Below are 15,922 nucleotides of genomic sequence, written 5' to 3' on the forward strand. Positions count from 1 at the left end.
CTTTGCACACTCTTGACATTCTCTCGATGAGCTTCAAGAGGTAGTCACCTGAAATGGTCTTCCAACAGTCTTAAAGGAGTTCCCAGAGATGCTTAGCACTTGTTGGCCCTTTTGCCTTCACTCTGCTCACCCCAAACCATCTCGATTGGGTTCAGAGGCCAATCTCGATTGGGTTTAGAGGTCATCTGGCGCAGCACCCCATCACTCTCCTTCCTGGTCAAATAGCCCTTACACAGCCTGGAGGTGTGTTTGGGGTCATTGTCCTGTTGAAAAATAAATGATGGTCCAACTAAACGCAAACCTGATGGAATAGCATGCCGCTGCAAGATGCTGTGGTAGCCATGCTGGTTCAGTATGCCTTCAATTTTGAATAAATCCCCAACCGTGTCACCAGCAAAGCACCCCCACACCATCACACCTCCTCCTCCATGCTTCATGGTGGGAACCAGGCATGTAGAGTCCATCCGCTCACCTTTTCTGCATTGCACAAAGACACGGTGGTTGGAACCAAAAATCTCAAATTTGGACTCATCAGACCAAAGCACAGATTTCCACTGGTCTAATGTCCATTCCTTGTGTTCTTTAGCCCAAGCAAGTCTCTTCTGCTTGTTGCCTGTCCTTAGCAGTGGTTTCCTAGCAGATATTCTACCATGAAGGCCTGATTCACACAGTCTCCTCTTAACAGTTGTTCTAGAGATGTGTCTGCTGCTAGAACTCTGTGTGGCATTGACCTGGTCTCTAATCTGAGCTGCTGTTAACCTGTGATTTCTGAGGCTGGTGACTCGGATGAACTTATCCTCCGCAGCAGAGGTGACTCTTGGTCTTCCTTTCCTGGGGCGGTCCGCATGTGAGCCAGTTTCTTTGTAGCGTTTCATGGTTTTTGAGACTGCACTTGGGGACACTTTCAAAGTTTTCCCAATTTTTGGGACGGACTGACCTTCACTTCTTGAAGTAATGATGGCCACTCGTTTTTCTTTACTTAGCTGCTTTTTTCTTGCCATAATACAAATTTTAACAGTCTATTCAGTAGGACTATCAGCTGTGTATCCCCCTGACTTCTCCACAACGCAACTGATGGTCTCAACCCCATTTATAAGGCAAGAAATTCCACTTATTAAACCTGACAGGGCCCACCTGTGAAGTGAAAACCATGTCAGGTGACTACCTCTTGAAGCTCATCAAGAGAATGCAAAGAGTGTGCAAAGCAGTAATCAAAGCAAAAGGTGGCTACTTTGAAGAACCTAGAATCTATATATATAAAATCGTGTGTGTGTGTGTGTGTGTGTGTGTGTGTGTGTGTGTGTGTGTGTGTGTGTGTGTGTGTGTGTGTGTGTGTGTGTGTGTGTGTGTGTGTGTGTGTGTGTGTGTGTGTGTGTGTGTGTGTGTGTGTGTGTGTGTGTGTGTGTGTGTGTGTGTGTGTGTGTGTGTGTGTGTATGTGCCGCGATCACTCGAAAACGGCTTGACCGATTTGAACGAAACTTGGTACACAGATCCCTTACTACCTGGGATGATATGTTCTGGGGGTCTCGCGGCCCCCCTGCACACCTGGGCGGAGCTACAAACAGCAAATCAGATTTCATCCATTCAAGTCAATGGAAAAAATTTAAAAGGCTGCCATTCTCACAGTAATCAAGCCAGAGTCCCCACACTTGGCACAGTTGGTCACTTGGTGACCGAGGTTACAAATCCAGGAAAAGTGGGCGGGGCATAAAACAGCCAATCAAATTTCAGCCGTTCATTTTAAATGGGAAAATGTAAACTGCAGCCATTCTTACACTGTTAATCGCAGGGTTCTCAAACTTGGCACATTTGGTCACTGGGTGAATGCGATTAAGATTCAAGAAAATGGGTGGAGCCTACAACAGCCAATCAAAATTCACCTATTGATTTTCAAGGGGAATATTTAAACTGCTGCTATTCTTACACTTTTAATGGCAGAGGCTTCAAACTTGCTACAGTCGGTCATTGGGTGACTGGGGTCCAAATTCACTAAAGGGGTGGGGCCACATACAGCCAATCAGATTTCCTTGGTGGATAAACTGCTTCCATTCACACATTTTTGATGCCAGGAACCTGAAAGCTCACACACTTGGCCATTGAGTGACTGTGTGTCAATGTTACAAAAAGTGGGCGGAGCCAAAACAACTTTTACTGGGAAAATATAAACTGCAGCCATTCTTACACCGTTAATGGCAGGGTTCTCAAACTTTGCACAGTTGGTTATTGGGTGACTGAGATTAAGATTTTGGAAGGTGGGTGGAGCCTACAACAGCCAATAAAAATTCACCTTTTGATTTTCAAAGGGAATATTTCATCTGCTACCATTCTCTTATACTGTTAAAAGCAGACTCCTCAAACCTGGTACAGTTGGTCACTGGGTGATTAGGGTCCAAATTCAGAAAGGGGGCGGAGCCACAAACAGCCAGATTTGTTTATTTTTCAATGGGAATATACAAAGTATTGATACCAAGGACCCCAAAGCTGATAAACTTGATAATTGAGTGACTGTATGTCAAGGTTTGAAAAAGTGGGCGGTGCCAACAACTACATTTTTAACATGGCAGGGTTCCCAAACTTTACACAATTGGCCACTGGGTGACTGGGATGAATATTCAGAAATGTGGGTTGAGCCTACAACAGCCAATCAAAATGTACCTATTGATTTTCAAGGGGAATATTCACACTGCTACCATTTTTACAATGTTAGTGTCAGAGGCCTCAAACTTGATACAGTCAGTCACTGGGTAACTGGGGTCCAAATTCACTAAAGGGATGGAGCCACAAACAGCCAATCAGATTTGTTAGATTGATTTCAGCCATTCTGTTATTGGCAGGGTTCTCAAACGTGACACGGTTGGCCACTGGGTGACTGGGACTAATATTCAGAAAAGTGGGTGGAGCCTACAGCAGCCAATCAAAATTCACCTTTTGATTTTCAAGGGGAATATTTACATTGCTGCCATTCATGCACTCTTAATGGCAGAGGCCTAAAATCTGCTACAGTCAGTCACTGGGAGACTGGGGTTTAAATTCTGAAGGAAGCGGGCCAAAAACAGCCAATCAGATTTGTTTAATTTCAGTGGTAAAATGCAACTTATTGATGCCAAGGACACCAAAGCTCATAAAGTTGGTCATTAAGTGACTGCATGTCAAGATTAGAAATAGTGGGCGGAGCCAAAAACAACTAACTTTTTACATGGGAAAATATAAACTGCAGCTTTTCTTACACTGTTAATGGCAGGGTTCTCAAACTTCACACAGTTGGTCACTGGGTGACTAGGATTTATTCGGAAAAGTAGGTGGAGCCTACAAGAGCCAATCAAAATGCACCTATTGATTTTCAAGGGGAATATTGAAACTGCAGCCATTCTCACACTGTTAATAGCAGAGGCCTCAAACCTGCTGCAGTCGGTCGTTAAGTGTCTGGGGTTCAAATTCAGAAAAGGGGCGGAGCCAAAAACAGCCAGATTTATTTGCTGTATAAACTGCTTCCATTAGCACAATTTTGATGCCAGGAACCCAAAAGCTCACAAACTTGGTCATTGAGTAGTGACTGTGTGTCCAGGTTACAAAAAGTGGGTGGAGTTAAAAACAGATTTTTCTGGGAAATTGTAAACTGCAGCCCTTCTTCACTGTTAATGGCAGGGTTCTCAAACTTTGCACAGCTGGTTACTGGGTGACTGGGATTAATATTCAGAAAAGTGTGTGGAGCCTAAAAATGCCAATCAAAAATGACATGTCACTTTTCAAGGAGAATATTAAAATTGCTGCCATTCTTGCACTGTTAATGGCACAAGCCTCAAACCTGGTACAGTTGGTCATTGGGTCACTGGGGTTCAAATTCAGAAAAGGGGACAGAGCCACAAACAGTGAATCAGATTTGTTTCATTTCATGGGAAAATACAAATTATTGTTGCCAAGGACCCCAAAGCTCACAAACTTGGGCATGGAGTAGTGACTTTGTGTCCAGGTTGCAAAAAGTGGGCGGAGCCAAAAACAAATTTCACTGGGAAAGTGTAAACTGCAGCCCTTCTTACACTGTTTATGGCAGGGTTCTCAAACTTTGCCCAGATGGTCACTGAGTGACTGAGATTAATATTCAGGGAAGTGGGTGGAGCCTATAATAGCCAATCAAAATTCACCTGTTGATTTTCAAGTGGAATATTTAAATTGCTGCCATTTTTACACTGTTAATAGCAGATGCCTCAAACCTGCTACAGTTGGTCATTGGGTGACTGGGGTTCAAATGCTGGAGAGGGGCAGAGCCACAAACAGCGTATCTGATTTAATTTCTATGGGAATATACAAATTATTGATGCCAAGGACCCCAAAGCTCACAAACTTGGTCATTGAGTGTGCGTTAGTGTTAGAAAGTGGGCGGAGCCAACACCAGTCAAATACATATCCGGGCAACGCCGGGTCATCAGTGGGTGGAGACAAATACAAATTTCACTGGGAAAATGTAAACTGCAGCCATTCTTACACTGTTAATGGCAGGGCTTTTAAACTTTGCGCAGTTGGTCACTGGGTGACTGGGATTAATATTCAGAAAAGTGGGTGGAGCCTACAAAAGTGAATCAAACTTCACCTATTGCTTTTCAAGGGCACGGGCCTCAAACCTGGTACAGTTGGTTATTGGGTCACTGGGGTTCAAATTCAGAAATGGGGTGGAGCCACAAACAGCCAATCAGATTTGTTTCATTTCAATGCAAATTACTGATGCCAAAGACCCCAAAAGCTCACAAAATTGGTCATTGAGTAATTATATGTTAGGGTTAGAAAAAGTGGGCAGAGCCAACACCAGTCAAATACATATCCGGGCAATGCCGGGTCATCAGTGGGTGGAGACAAATACAAATTTCACTGGGAAAATGTAAACTGCAGCCATTCTTACACTGTTAATGGCAGGGTTTTTAAACTTTGCGCAGTTGGTCACTGGGTGACTGGGATTAATATTCAGAAAAGTGGGTGGAGCCTACAAAAGTGAATCAAACTTCACCTATTGCTTTTCAAGGGCACGGGCCTCAAACCTGGTACAGTTGGTTATTGGGTCACTGGGGTTCAAATTCAGAAATGGGGTTGAGCCACAAACAGCCAATCAGATTTGTTTCATTTCAATGCAAATTACTGATGCCAAAGACCCCAAAAGCTCACAAACTTGGTCATTGAGTAATTGTATGTTAGGGTTAGAAAAAGTGGGCGGAGCCAACACCAGCCAAATACATTCCCGGGCAACGCCAGGCAATCAGCTAGTATGACATATTTCCAGTTGTTGCACACTTTTTGGTTATGTACTAAACTTCCACATGTGTTAATTCATACTTCGGATGCCTTCAGTGTGCATCTACAATGTTCATAGTCATGAAAATAAAGAAAACTTTTTGAATGAGAAGGTGTGTCCAAACTTTTGGTCTGTACTGTAAATTCCAATGATCAGATTAATAAAGAATGTGGTCTTTTAAAGCAAACTTGTCACATCCACAGGCCAAACATTTGCATACTCACCTCAGTAGATGGATCCCTTACAGGCTTCCTATGTCCTCCTCCCGACCACCGATTCAGCACTGCAGCCCTCAGTGGTGGGCCGAAATTTTGTATATGTGAAATTTGCAATTACGCATTGTAATCATAATGCAAAATTTCTGAGAAAATCATAATAAATTTTGTATGTAATAGTAATAATTAATAATTTCGCATAGTTTTGCGAAATTTGGTGCGTACTTTGGAGGTTAATAGCAAAACCCCCATACTTGCTATTGCTACCAAATTTACTACATATGTTTAGAAGAATAGTGGCTACAAGCAAAAAAAAAAAATTTTTTCAAAGAGACCTTGTAGTTTTTTAGAAAATAGATTTAAAATATGCAAAAACAATTTTTTGGTTTGCATTTTTAAAATCGATTCTCTCAAAAACGACATGGTCTTTTTGGAAAATTATTTTTTTGACTTATACCCACTATTCTACTTAACATGTGTAGCACTGGTGTCAACAGCATATATGGAGGCTGTGCTATACACTGCTAAAGTCGGAATAAAATTACGCCAAAATTATGTGAGATTTTAGGCAAAATTACGAATGACTATGCGAAATCAATTGAATTTACAAATCGTAATTACGTATAGGCGTAATTGCAAAAATTTAGCAGTAATTTTGCGTAATCGTTATTGGCCGATTATGAGCATTTGGATAGAGATTTGCTTTGAGGGAGTTAGTGGCCCTTCTGATACTCGGGTGTGTCCCCCCCCCCCCGTCCCCCCCCCCCGGGGGGTAGGAGCTCCTGGTGGAGAGATGTTCCCAGCATGAAAATTGGCCATGTTACTTTTTGCGTACCTGAGGAATCCTCAGCTCAGGAGGCAGAGACAGATAATACGCTGTAAATCGATGATCCAGGAAGGGAACTCGGAGTTCGAGGCTGCGGGAGACATGGGAGAGGAAAACAGCATGGAGGTCAGTATCACACAGTAGCATCCTGTTTATCCCAGACAATATAAACTCCTGGAAATATTACTACATTTATGTTAGCATTTTATTATTATTACTAGTCTATCTAAGCCCGTTTACAAACGGGCTCTAAGTAGTGAAACCGCCGCGCGCTCGCCCGCCCTGCTCCCCGGCCCGTCCTCCTGTCCCAGCGGATGACTGTACTGCGCACCTGCACGGTGCAAAAAAGCCAGGGACACACAACCATTCAGTTTATGACACAGGGACACTTGCATTTTATTGTATAGGATAACTGATTTAAATTGCGCCAGCACTGTACAAAAGCATACAGGGCATAACAATATAATCCAAACAATATAACAGTTTACAGTACAAGACAATGGTGGATTACATTTGATGCAGTGATCAAACCAACCACAGATTTGTTTATAGGTATGGAGGATCAGTACTCACATTACACATACCTCCTGACATTCTAAGATAAGAAAGAGGGACACTTAAGCCACACCCCTGTTACATCCCTGATCACGCCCCCGCCACACCCCTAGTCACGCATTCTATAAAGATTTCAAGGAAACAGGGGTGTAACTACATACCTCCCAACTTTCTGAGATGAGAAAGAGGGACACTTAAGCCACGCCCCTGACCACGCCCCCATCATACCCCCTAGTCACGCATACCATAAAGATTTCATAAGAAAAATATGTTGTTTTATAATTCAATCCACACTGGTCCTTTCTATCCTGGTTCATTTTCCTTCATTTAGCATTTTAAAATTAGTAATAAATCAATTTAAAGGATGGGAATAAAGTTTAGAGTCAAACACATTTTAGTAGAGAAATATACATATTTACATAGAAAGAGGGACAAAGTCCTGAAAGAGGGACAAATAAGGAGGAAAGAGGGAAAGAGGAACAGGGCTCCCAAAGAGGGACTGTCCCTCCAAAAGACAGACAGTTGGGAGCTATCTTACAATAGGGGCTGCAGCCCTTGCACCCGCGGGGTGCCCCCCCACCCCCTCCTTGGTACCCGCTCAGAACTGTTTTGGAGGGTTGCAGCATGAGCGGAAAGCCAAGGCCACACATCAGCGGGGAGGGAGGACAGTCCCCCCCCCTCACCTCTGGAAGGTATATACATCACACAAGGAAGGTAGGTATATCTGCTTCTGCACACCGTCTGCACACACACTTATTGAAGATGGAGGGGAGGCAGATATACATACCTTCCTTGTGTTCCGCCACGGATGTTTCTGGCTCTAGTGTTTGACACCAGAGGGGAGAGGCCGAGGTGAGGGAGGGAGGGGGGGGGGGAAGCAGTAGATTTGGGCGCATGAGACAAGTGGACAAAAAGGGCGCCCCATTCACTTTCATTATAAATATCGTTTAATGGGCGCTGAACGGGGAAAATAAGGCGCCGGAGATTTTTAAGGATTTATAACGGCGCCCGGAGATTTTTAAGGATTTATAACTATGTTTGTGATGATTTAAGTTTACAAAATGAGCCCGTGACGAATAACGTTTATGAAGATAATAAATCACTATTTTTAAAACATTTCTAACACATTATTATCCACCCAAAAAAAAAATTTACATTTTTTTTCTTTACATTCTTTATTTATTCATGTCTGTAAAACATTATTATCCATAGGGGTTTTTAGGTTTAGGCACCAACAGGGGGGTCTTAGGTTTAGGCACCTACAGGGGGGTCTTAGGTTTAGGCACTAACAGGGGGGTCTTAGGTTTAGGCACCAACAGGGGGGTCTTAGGGTTAGGCACCTACAGGGGGGTCTTAGGGTTAGGCACCTACAGGGGGGTCTTAGGTTTAGGCACTAACAGGGGGGTCTTAGGGTTAGGCACCAACAGGGGGGTCTTAGGGTTAGGCACCAACAGGGGGGTCTTAGGGTTAGGCACCAACAGGGGGGTCTTAGGTTTAGGCACCAACAGGGGGTCTAGGGGTTAGGGATAGGTACAGGGAGGGTTTTTAATAAACGAAAATATAAGTTTCACTTTACAAACAGGGAAGATTAACGTTTTAAGAATTGCCGATCTCATACACATTATTTAGTGATTTATACATTTTTAAATCACTATTTATAAACGAAATTCTACACAATAATTTCTATAAACGATATTTCCATTTATCGTTTATACCACGCGCCCTTTTTTCCCGACGCCCTTTTCGTACGTACGCGGGGGGGGGGACCGTCTCCCCTCCCTGCCGATGTGCAGTATGGCTTCCCCTCATGCTGCAACCCCTCCAGCCCCTTTAAATGGTCCTGAGCGGGCTCCCAGGGGGGTGGGGGTGTCAGAATCTCTGTAGGGGGGCCCGGTGGCTCCTAGTTACGCCCCTGCTTGGAAAAGTATGTTTTATAATTCAAACCACACTGGTCGTTTCTATCCTGGTTCATTTCCCTTCACATTAGTATTTTAAAATAATAAGAAATGTATCAATTTAAAGGATATAAATAACATAGAGGCCTAGTGCACACCAGAGCGTTTCCGCTGCGGTTTGCGATCCTCCTGCGGGTGCGGATCCGCTAGGGTAATGTATTTCAATGGGCTGGTGCACACCAGAGCGGGAGGCGTTTTGCAGAAACGCATACTCCCGGGCTGCAGCAGATTTTGGATTGCGGATGCGTTTCTGCCTCAATGTTAAGTATAGGAAAAACGCAAACCGCTCTGAAAAACGGCACTTCAGAGCGGTTTGCCAGGCGTTTTTTGTTACAGTAGCTGTTCAGTAACAGCTTTACTGTAACAATACAGGAAATCTACTACACCAAAACCGCTACACAAAACCGCAAAACGCTAGCTGAAACGCTACAGAAAAAGAAGAAAAAGCGTTTCAAAATCTGCTAGCATTTTGCGGATCTGCTAGCGGTTTTTGGTGTGCACCAGGCCAGAGGCCTGGTGCACACCAGAGGAGTTTTTCTGAGCGTTTTGAGTTTTTAAATCTGCTGCTAATGTTATCCTATGTGTCTGTGCACACTGGAGCAGTGAGGTTTTGTAAAAAACCCCATAGCATTACATTGGGAAGAGCTTTTGAAACCTCTAAAAGCTCTTCCCAATAATGCTATGGGGTTTTTTACAAAACCTCATTGCTCCAGTGTGCACAGACACATAGGATAACATTAGCAGCAGATTTAAAAACTCAAAACGCTCAGAAAAACTCCTCTGGTGTGCACCAGGCCTTAGGCCTGGTGCACACCAAAAACGGCTAGCAGATCCGCAAAATGCTAGCAGATTTTGAAACGCTTTTTCTTATTTTTCTGTAGCGTTTCAGCTAGCGTTTTGCGGTTTTGTGTAGCGGTTTTGGTGTAGTAGATTTCATGTATTGTTACAGTAAAGCTGTTACTGAACAGCTACTGTAACAAAAACGCCTGGCAAACCGCTCTGAAGTGCCATTTTTCAGAGCGGTTTGCGTTTTTCCTATACTTAACATTGAGGCAGAAACGCATCCGCAATCCAAAATCTGCAGCAGCCCGGGAGTATGCGTTTCTGCAAAACGCCTCCCGCTCTGGTGTGCACCAGCCCATTGAAATACATTACCCTAGCGGATCCGCACCCGCAAGCAGATCGCAAACCGCAGCGGAAACGCTCCGGTGTGCACTAGGCCTTAGAGTATATTAGAGACAGTTTTTCAGGAGAAAAATGCATACATTTACATAGAAATGTCCTGAAAGAGGGACAAATGAGGAGGAAAGAGGGACAGGGCTCCCAAAGAGGGACTGTCCCTCCGAAAGAGGGACAGTTGGGAGCTATGACATTAGACAACGTTGTGAAACAGAAGGGTCAGAGAGCCCTGGCCAATCAGCCTTGAGGTAGCTTGTCCCTTGTTTGAATTCGATCAGAGAGAGATATCTTGCCTTGCCTGCCATGCTGAAATCGATCAGGAATCGGCCTTGTGACGCTGCATCCACCGCCTCTCCATCCCGACGCTGTTCCCCCTAATGTTTACTATGCATCCCCCCAGGGCCCAGTGCTCTATACGCTACCTGCCCATGTCTGCCTCTGGCTCCCATCCGTTTCGTAACGTGAGCGTATGTGTGATGTCACAAACGTGCACACGAGTACAACGGCAACCACGTGGGATGCGTGTACGGACAGAGGAAGGCGCACCTGGAGAGTTAATGTACAGTACCGGGTATAGTATAGCACCGGGGGGCACATTTAAAATTAGGGGAGGACAGTGTTGGGGGCTTTGTCACGTTGGTCACTTATCCCGATATCGCTCGCCATTATCGCCATGCACTCGATCGACCACGACGGCCTGACATCTTGCAGCATATCTGATCGATACATGCAACCAATTTCGGCCTGGAATTGGTCGCATCTTTGATCGGGCCTGCTCTTGTCGGTACTGATTTGGACGATCGGTTGCCAAGTCGATTGATCATGTATGGCCACCTTGAAGGTTAAGGAGACAATAGGTGAAGGGAAACTGTGTAAGAGATGGTAAAATGGTGATAAGTTGCCAGGGTGTCCTAAGTAAGAGGGCATGATTGCCTAAAGAGGTTAGTTTTTAGGTTGCAGCTAACAAAGTTAAGTGTGGGTGAGTAGTGGATATGTTGAGTGAGGGAGTTCCAGAGGACGGAAGAGGATCAAGAGAAATTTTGTAAGCGGAAGTGAGAAGAATTGACCAGAGAGGAAAACAGGAGAATATTGTTATACTGTAAAGTTAGATTCTATAGTATGTGCCTCCTAGCAGTAAGTAATAGCTCACCCGTGGGCAGCTGTGGTCCTGTCCGCACGCAGCACGTCAAACATGTAGAGTTCCCTCAGTAGTCGCTCGCTGTCCTCTGCCGCTTCCTCCGCAGATGGGGCCTGTGAACCAATCATTAGAGTTCATCATCACTGCCTCGCTGTACATCTCAGATAGCTGGGCCTCATTTACTAAAAGTGGGCATACACAGTGCTGGTTGTAATGGAAAAATCTACGCTTACGGAGCATTACGCGTAATTTTACGCTATTACGCATTACGGAATTACGCTTACGGCGTAGACATTTATCTACGGTTCATGTCTGTAATTACGCATGGCCCTTACGCAATTACGCGTAAGAATACCGTAATGCAGGTTGTTACGTTATTGCCTTATGCGTAATTTCCTACTAGCAATTAATGCGTATGGCCATGCTCCCAAGCGGAAAAGTTGACGCATGGATCAATGTTAGGTAGCCGCCGACTTTAAGGGTTAATAGCAAAGCCCCCTTAAGTGCTAAGGGCCTCAAATTTGGAGAATATATTAAGGAGATCAGAAGGAATAAGAGGAAAAACATTTTTTCAAAAAGACCTTATAGTTTTTGAGAAAATCGATGTTAAAGTTTCAAAGGAAAAATATATACATTTAAAAACCCGCCGACTTTAACGGTTAATAGCAAAGCCTGCTTAAAATTTAGGAACACCAAATTCCCAGGGTATATTAAAGTGGATCCGAGATAAACTTTTACTCATTGCATAATTGTGTTCCTTTCCTATTGTTTATAGGGCATTCCTCAAGCCAAATACTTTTTTTGTTTTTGTTTTAATGCTCTAATTCCCTATAAACTAAATAAGCCACTCCCATGGGGTTTCAGAGAGCCAAGGCACTTTCAGACAGTAGCAAGGGCTCATGGTAGCTCAGTCTGGGCAGGAGGAGGGGGAGGTATTACTAGCCAGAGACTTCAGAGGCAGAGGGAAGGAGGGAGAATGAGGGGGGATTCGTTTTCTTTGCTCAAGATACAGATAAGCCTGCCTCTGTGTAATGTTTACAAACAACATGGCGGCTGTCATTGTATCACAGGAAGAAATAATCATATTCTATTAAAGCTGTTTGCAGCTGGATTTGCTGTGTAAACTATCTAAACTTTAGATAAGATATATAGACAAGTTACTTGTTATAGTTAGTTTTTCATCTCGGATCCGCTTTAAGGGGATCAGTGGGAATAACGTAGAGATGAGCGTAATGGCGAAATTTCGCGTAATTAGTGTAATTACGTTTATGGCCGTAAGTACATAATCGTAATGAAGAAGGATTTCGCGAAATTTCGCGTAAGCGTAATTTTCGCGTAATTTTCGCATTGCAACGGGTATTACGAAATTAATGCGTATGGCCGACTTTAAGGGTTAATAGCAAAGCCCCCTTAAATGCTAAGAGCCTCAAATTTGGAGAATATATTAAGGAGATCAGAAGGAATAAGAGGAAACATTTTTTTTTTCAAAAAGACCTTATAGTTTTTGAGAAAATCGATGTTAAAGTTTCAAAGGAAAAATGTAAACATTTAAAAACCCGCCGACTTTAACGGTTAATAGCAAAGCCTGCTTAAAGTTTAGGAACACCAAATTCCCAGAGTATATTAAGGGGATCAGTGGGAATAAGAGGAAAAATTTTTTTTTCAAAAAGACCTTATAGTTTTTGAGAAAATCGATTTTTAAGTTTCAAGAGCGAAAATGTCTTTTAAATGCGGAAAATGTCAGGTTTTTTTTGCACAGGTAACAATAGTGTATTATTTTCATAGATTCCCCCAAGTGGGAAGAGTTTCACTTACTTCGTTCTGAGTGTGGGAAATATAAAAAAAAAAAACGACGTGGGGTCCGCCCTCCCAGACCTCTTTAACCCCTTGTCCCCCATGCAGGCTGGGATAGCCAGAATGCGGAGCACCGGCCGCGTGGGGCTCCGCACCCTGACTATACCAGCCCGCATGGTCCATGGATTGGGGGGTCTCGGAAGGGGAGGGGCAGCCAAGCTTTCCCCTCCCCCTCCGAGCCCTTGTCCAATCCAAGGACAAGGGGCTCTTCTCCACCTCCGATGGGCGGTGGAGGTGGAGGCCGCGATTTCCTGGGGGGGGGGGTTCATGGTGGAATCTGGGAGTCCCCTTTAAAAAGGGGTCCCCCAGATGCCCACCCCCCCTCCCAGGAGAAATGAGTATAGAGGTACTTGTACCCCTTACCCATTTTCTTTAAGAGTTAAAAGTAAATAAACACACAAACACTTAGAAAAAGTATTTTAATTGAACAAAAAACATAACCACGAAAAAAGGAAATCTAGGAATAAGAGGAAATTTTTTTTTTCAAAAAGACCTTATAGTTTTTGAGAAAATCGATTTTTAAGTTTCAAGGGCAAAAATGTCTTTTAAATGCGGAAAATGTCAGTTTTTTTGCACAGGTAACAATAGTGTATTATTTTCATAGATTCCCCTAAGTGGGAAGAGTTTCACTTACTTCGTTCTGAGTGTGGGAAATATAAAAAAAAAAAAACGATGTGGGGTCCCCCCTCCCAGACCTCTTTAACCCCTTGTCCCCCATGCAGACTGGGATAGCCAGAATGCGGAGCACCGGCCGCGTGGGGCTCCGCACCCTGACTATACCAGCCCGCATGGTCCATGGATTGGGGGGTCTCGGAAGGGGAGGGGCAGCCAAGCTTTCCCCTCCCCCTCCGAGCCCTTGTCCAATCCAAGGACAAGGGGCTCTTCTCCACCTCCGATGGGCGGTGGAGGTGGAGGCCGCGATTTCCTGGGGGGGTAACTCATGGTGGCATCTGGGAGTCCCCTTTAAAAAGGGGTCCCCCAGATGCCCACCCCCCTCACAGGAGAAATGAGTATAGGGGTACTTGTACCTCTTACCCATTTCCTTTAAGAGTTAAAAGTAAATAAACACACAAACACTTAGAAAAAGTATTTTAATTGAACAAAAAACATAACCACGAAAAAAGTCCTTTAATATTCTTAATTAACCATTAATACTTATCTGTCCCTTTAAATAAATGATCCCTCTTAATAGCCTCGGAAATGTTCTATCAGTTACAATGTAACAAAGTTATTACAATGTAACAACTTTGTTACATTGTAACTATGCCGCACCCGACGTCACTCGCCGCTCAGCCGCCGCATACACTTACGCGTCCGTGCAGGACGCTAAGTCCCCGCCGGCTCCCGCTGTCCACCCCGCCCACATCTGTCACCCACATGTCACCCACATGTGGGTGACATGTGGGAGAGGCGGGGAGGGCAGCGGGAGCCGGCAAATCAGAAGGAACCCCATTGGTCTGCTAAGGACCAATGGGGCTCCTTGGAGCCCAAATACAAAGATGCTTAGAGAGCTCTGAGCTATATAGCTCAGAGCTCTGTCGGGTCCGTGCAGGACGCTAAGTCCCCGCCGGCTCCCGCTGTCCGCTGCCCTCCCCGCCTCTCCCACATGTCACCCACATGTCACCCACATGTGGGTGACAGATGTGGGCGGGGTGGACGGCGGGAGCCGGCGGGGACTTAGCGTCCTGCACGGACGCGTAAGTGTATGTTGTTACATTGTAATAACTTTGTTACATTGTAACTGATAGAACATTTCCGAGGCTATTGCGAGGGATCATTTATTTAAGGGACAGGTAAGTATTAATGGTTAATTAAGAATATTAAAGGACTTTTTTCGTGGTTATGTTTTTTGTTCAATTAAAATACTTTTTCTAAGTGTTTGTGTGTTTATTTACTTTTAACTCTTAAAGGAAATGGGTAAGAGGTACAAGTACCCCTATACTCATTTCTCCTGGGAGGGGGGGTGGGCATCTGGGGGACCCCTTTTTAAAGGGTACTCCCAGATGCCACCATGAACCCCCCCCCCAGGAAATCGCGGCCTCCACCTCCACCGCCCATCGGAGGTGGAGAAGAGCCCCTTGTCCTTGGATTGGACAAGGGCTCGGAGGGGGAGGGGGAAGCTTGGCTGCCCCACCCCTTCCGAGACCCCCCAATCCATGGACCATGCGGGCTGGTATAGTCAGGGTGCGGAGCCCCACGCGGCCGGTGCTCCGCATTCTGGCTATCCCAGGCTGCATGGGGGACAAGGGGTTAAAGAGGTCTGGGAGGGGGGACCCCACGTCGTTTTTTTTTATATTTCCCACACTCAGAACGAAGTAAGTAAAACTCTTCCCACTTGGGGGAATCTATGAAAATAATACACTATTGTTACCTGTGCAAAAAAAACTGACATTTTCCGCATTTAAAAGACATTTTTGCCCTTGAAACTTAAAAATCGATTTTCTCAAAAACTATAAGGTCTTTTTGAAAAAAAAATTTTCCTCTTATTCCCACTGATCCCCTTAATATACCCTGGGAATGTGGTGTTCCTAAATTTTAAGTAGGCTTTGCTATTAACCGTTAAAATCGGCGGGTTTTTAAATGTATATATTTTTCCTTTGAAACTTTAACATCGATTTTCTCAAAAACTATAAGGTCTTTTTGAAAAAAAAAAATTTCCTCTTATTCCTTCTGATCTCCTTAATATATTCTCCAAATTTGAGGCCCTTAGCTCTTAAGGGGGCTTTGCTATTAACCCTTAAAGTCGGCGGCTTTTTTATATTATACGGGAGCGTAATATTACGCGATTACGGCAGACTGTGTAATTTCAATAGGAGTTCACTGTCTTACGCGTAATTTGTTACGCGTAATAATGTAACCTACGGTCTACGCGTAATTAATTACGTGTAATACCGTAACCTTACACGTAATGCTTACGG

General features: G+C 44.3%; 1 protein-coding gene across 2 annotated transcripts in view; it reads right to left on the minus strand.

The window, feature by feature from the left end:
* The window catches only part of ASNS (asparagine synthetase (glutamine-hydrolyzing)), a 106,203-nt gene that overhangs the window by 16,350 nt on the left and 73,931 nt on the right, over window positions 1–15,922 (minus strand). For both annotated transcript variants that reach the window (XM_068235066.1, XM_068235064.1), the window contains exons 9-10: window positions 11,163–11,263; window positions 6,333–6,414 (exon numbers count right to left, since the gene is read on the minus strand). In XM_068235066.1, coding sequence (XP_068091167.1) covers window positions 6,333–6,414; window positions 11,163–11,263 — 183 coding nt within the window. The remainder of the gene's footprint in view (window positions 1–6,332; window positions 6,415–11,162; window positions 11,264–15,922) is intronic.

This window comes from Hyperolius riggenbachi, chromosome 5 (genome assembly GCF_040937935.1).
Source record: "Hyperolius riggenbachi isolate aHypRig1 chromosome 5, aHypRig1.pri, whole genome shotgun sequence".
NCBI lineage: Eukaryota > Metazoa > Chordata > Amphibia > Anura > Hyperoliidae > Hyperolius > Hyperolius riggenbachi.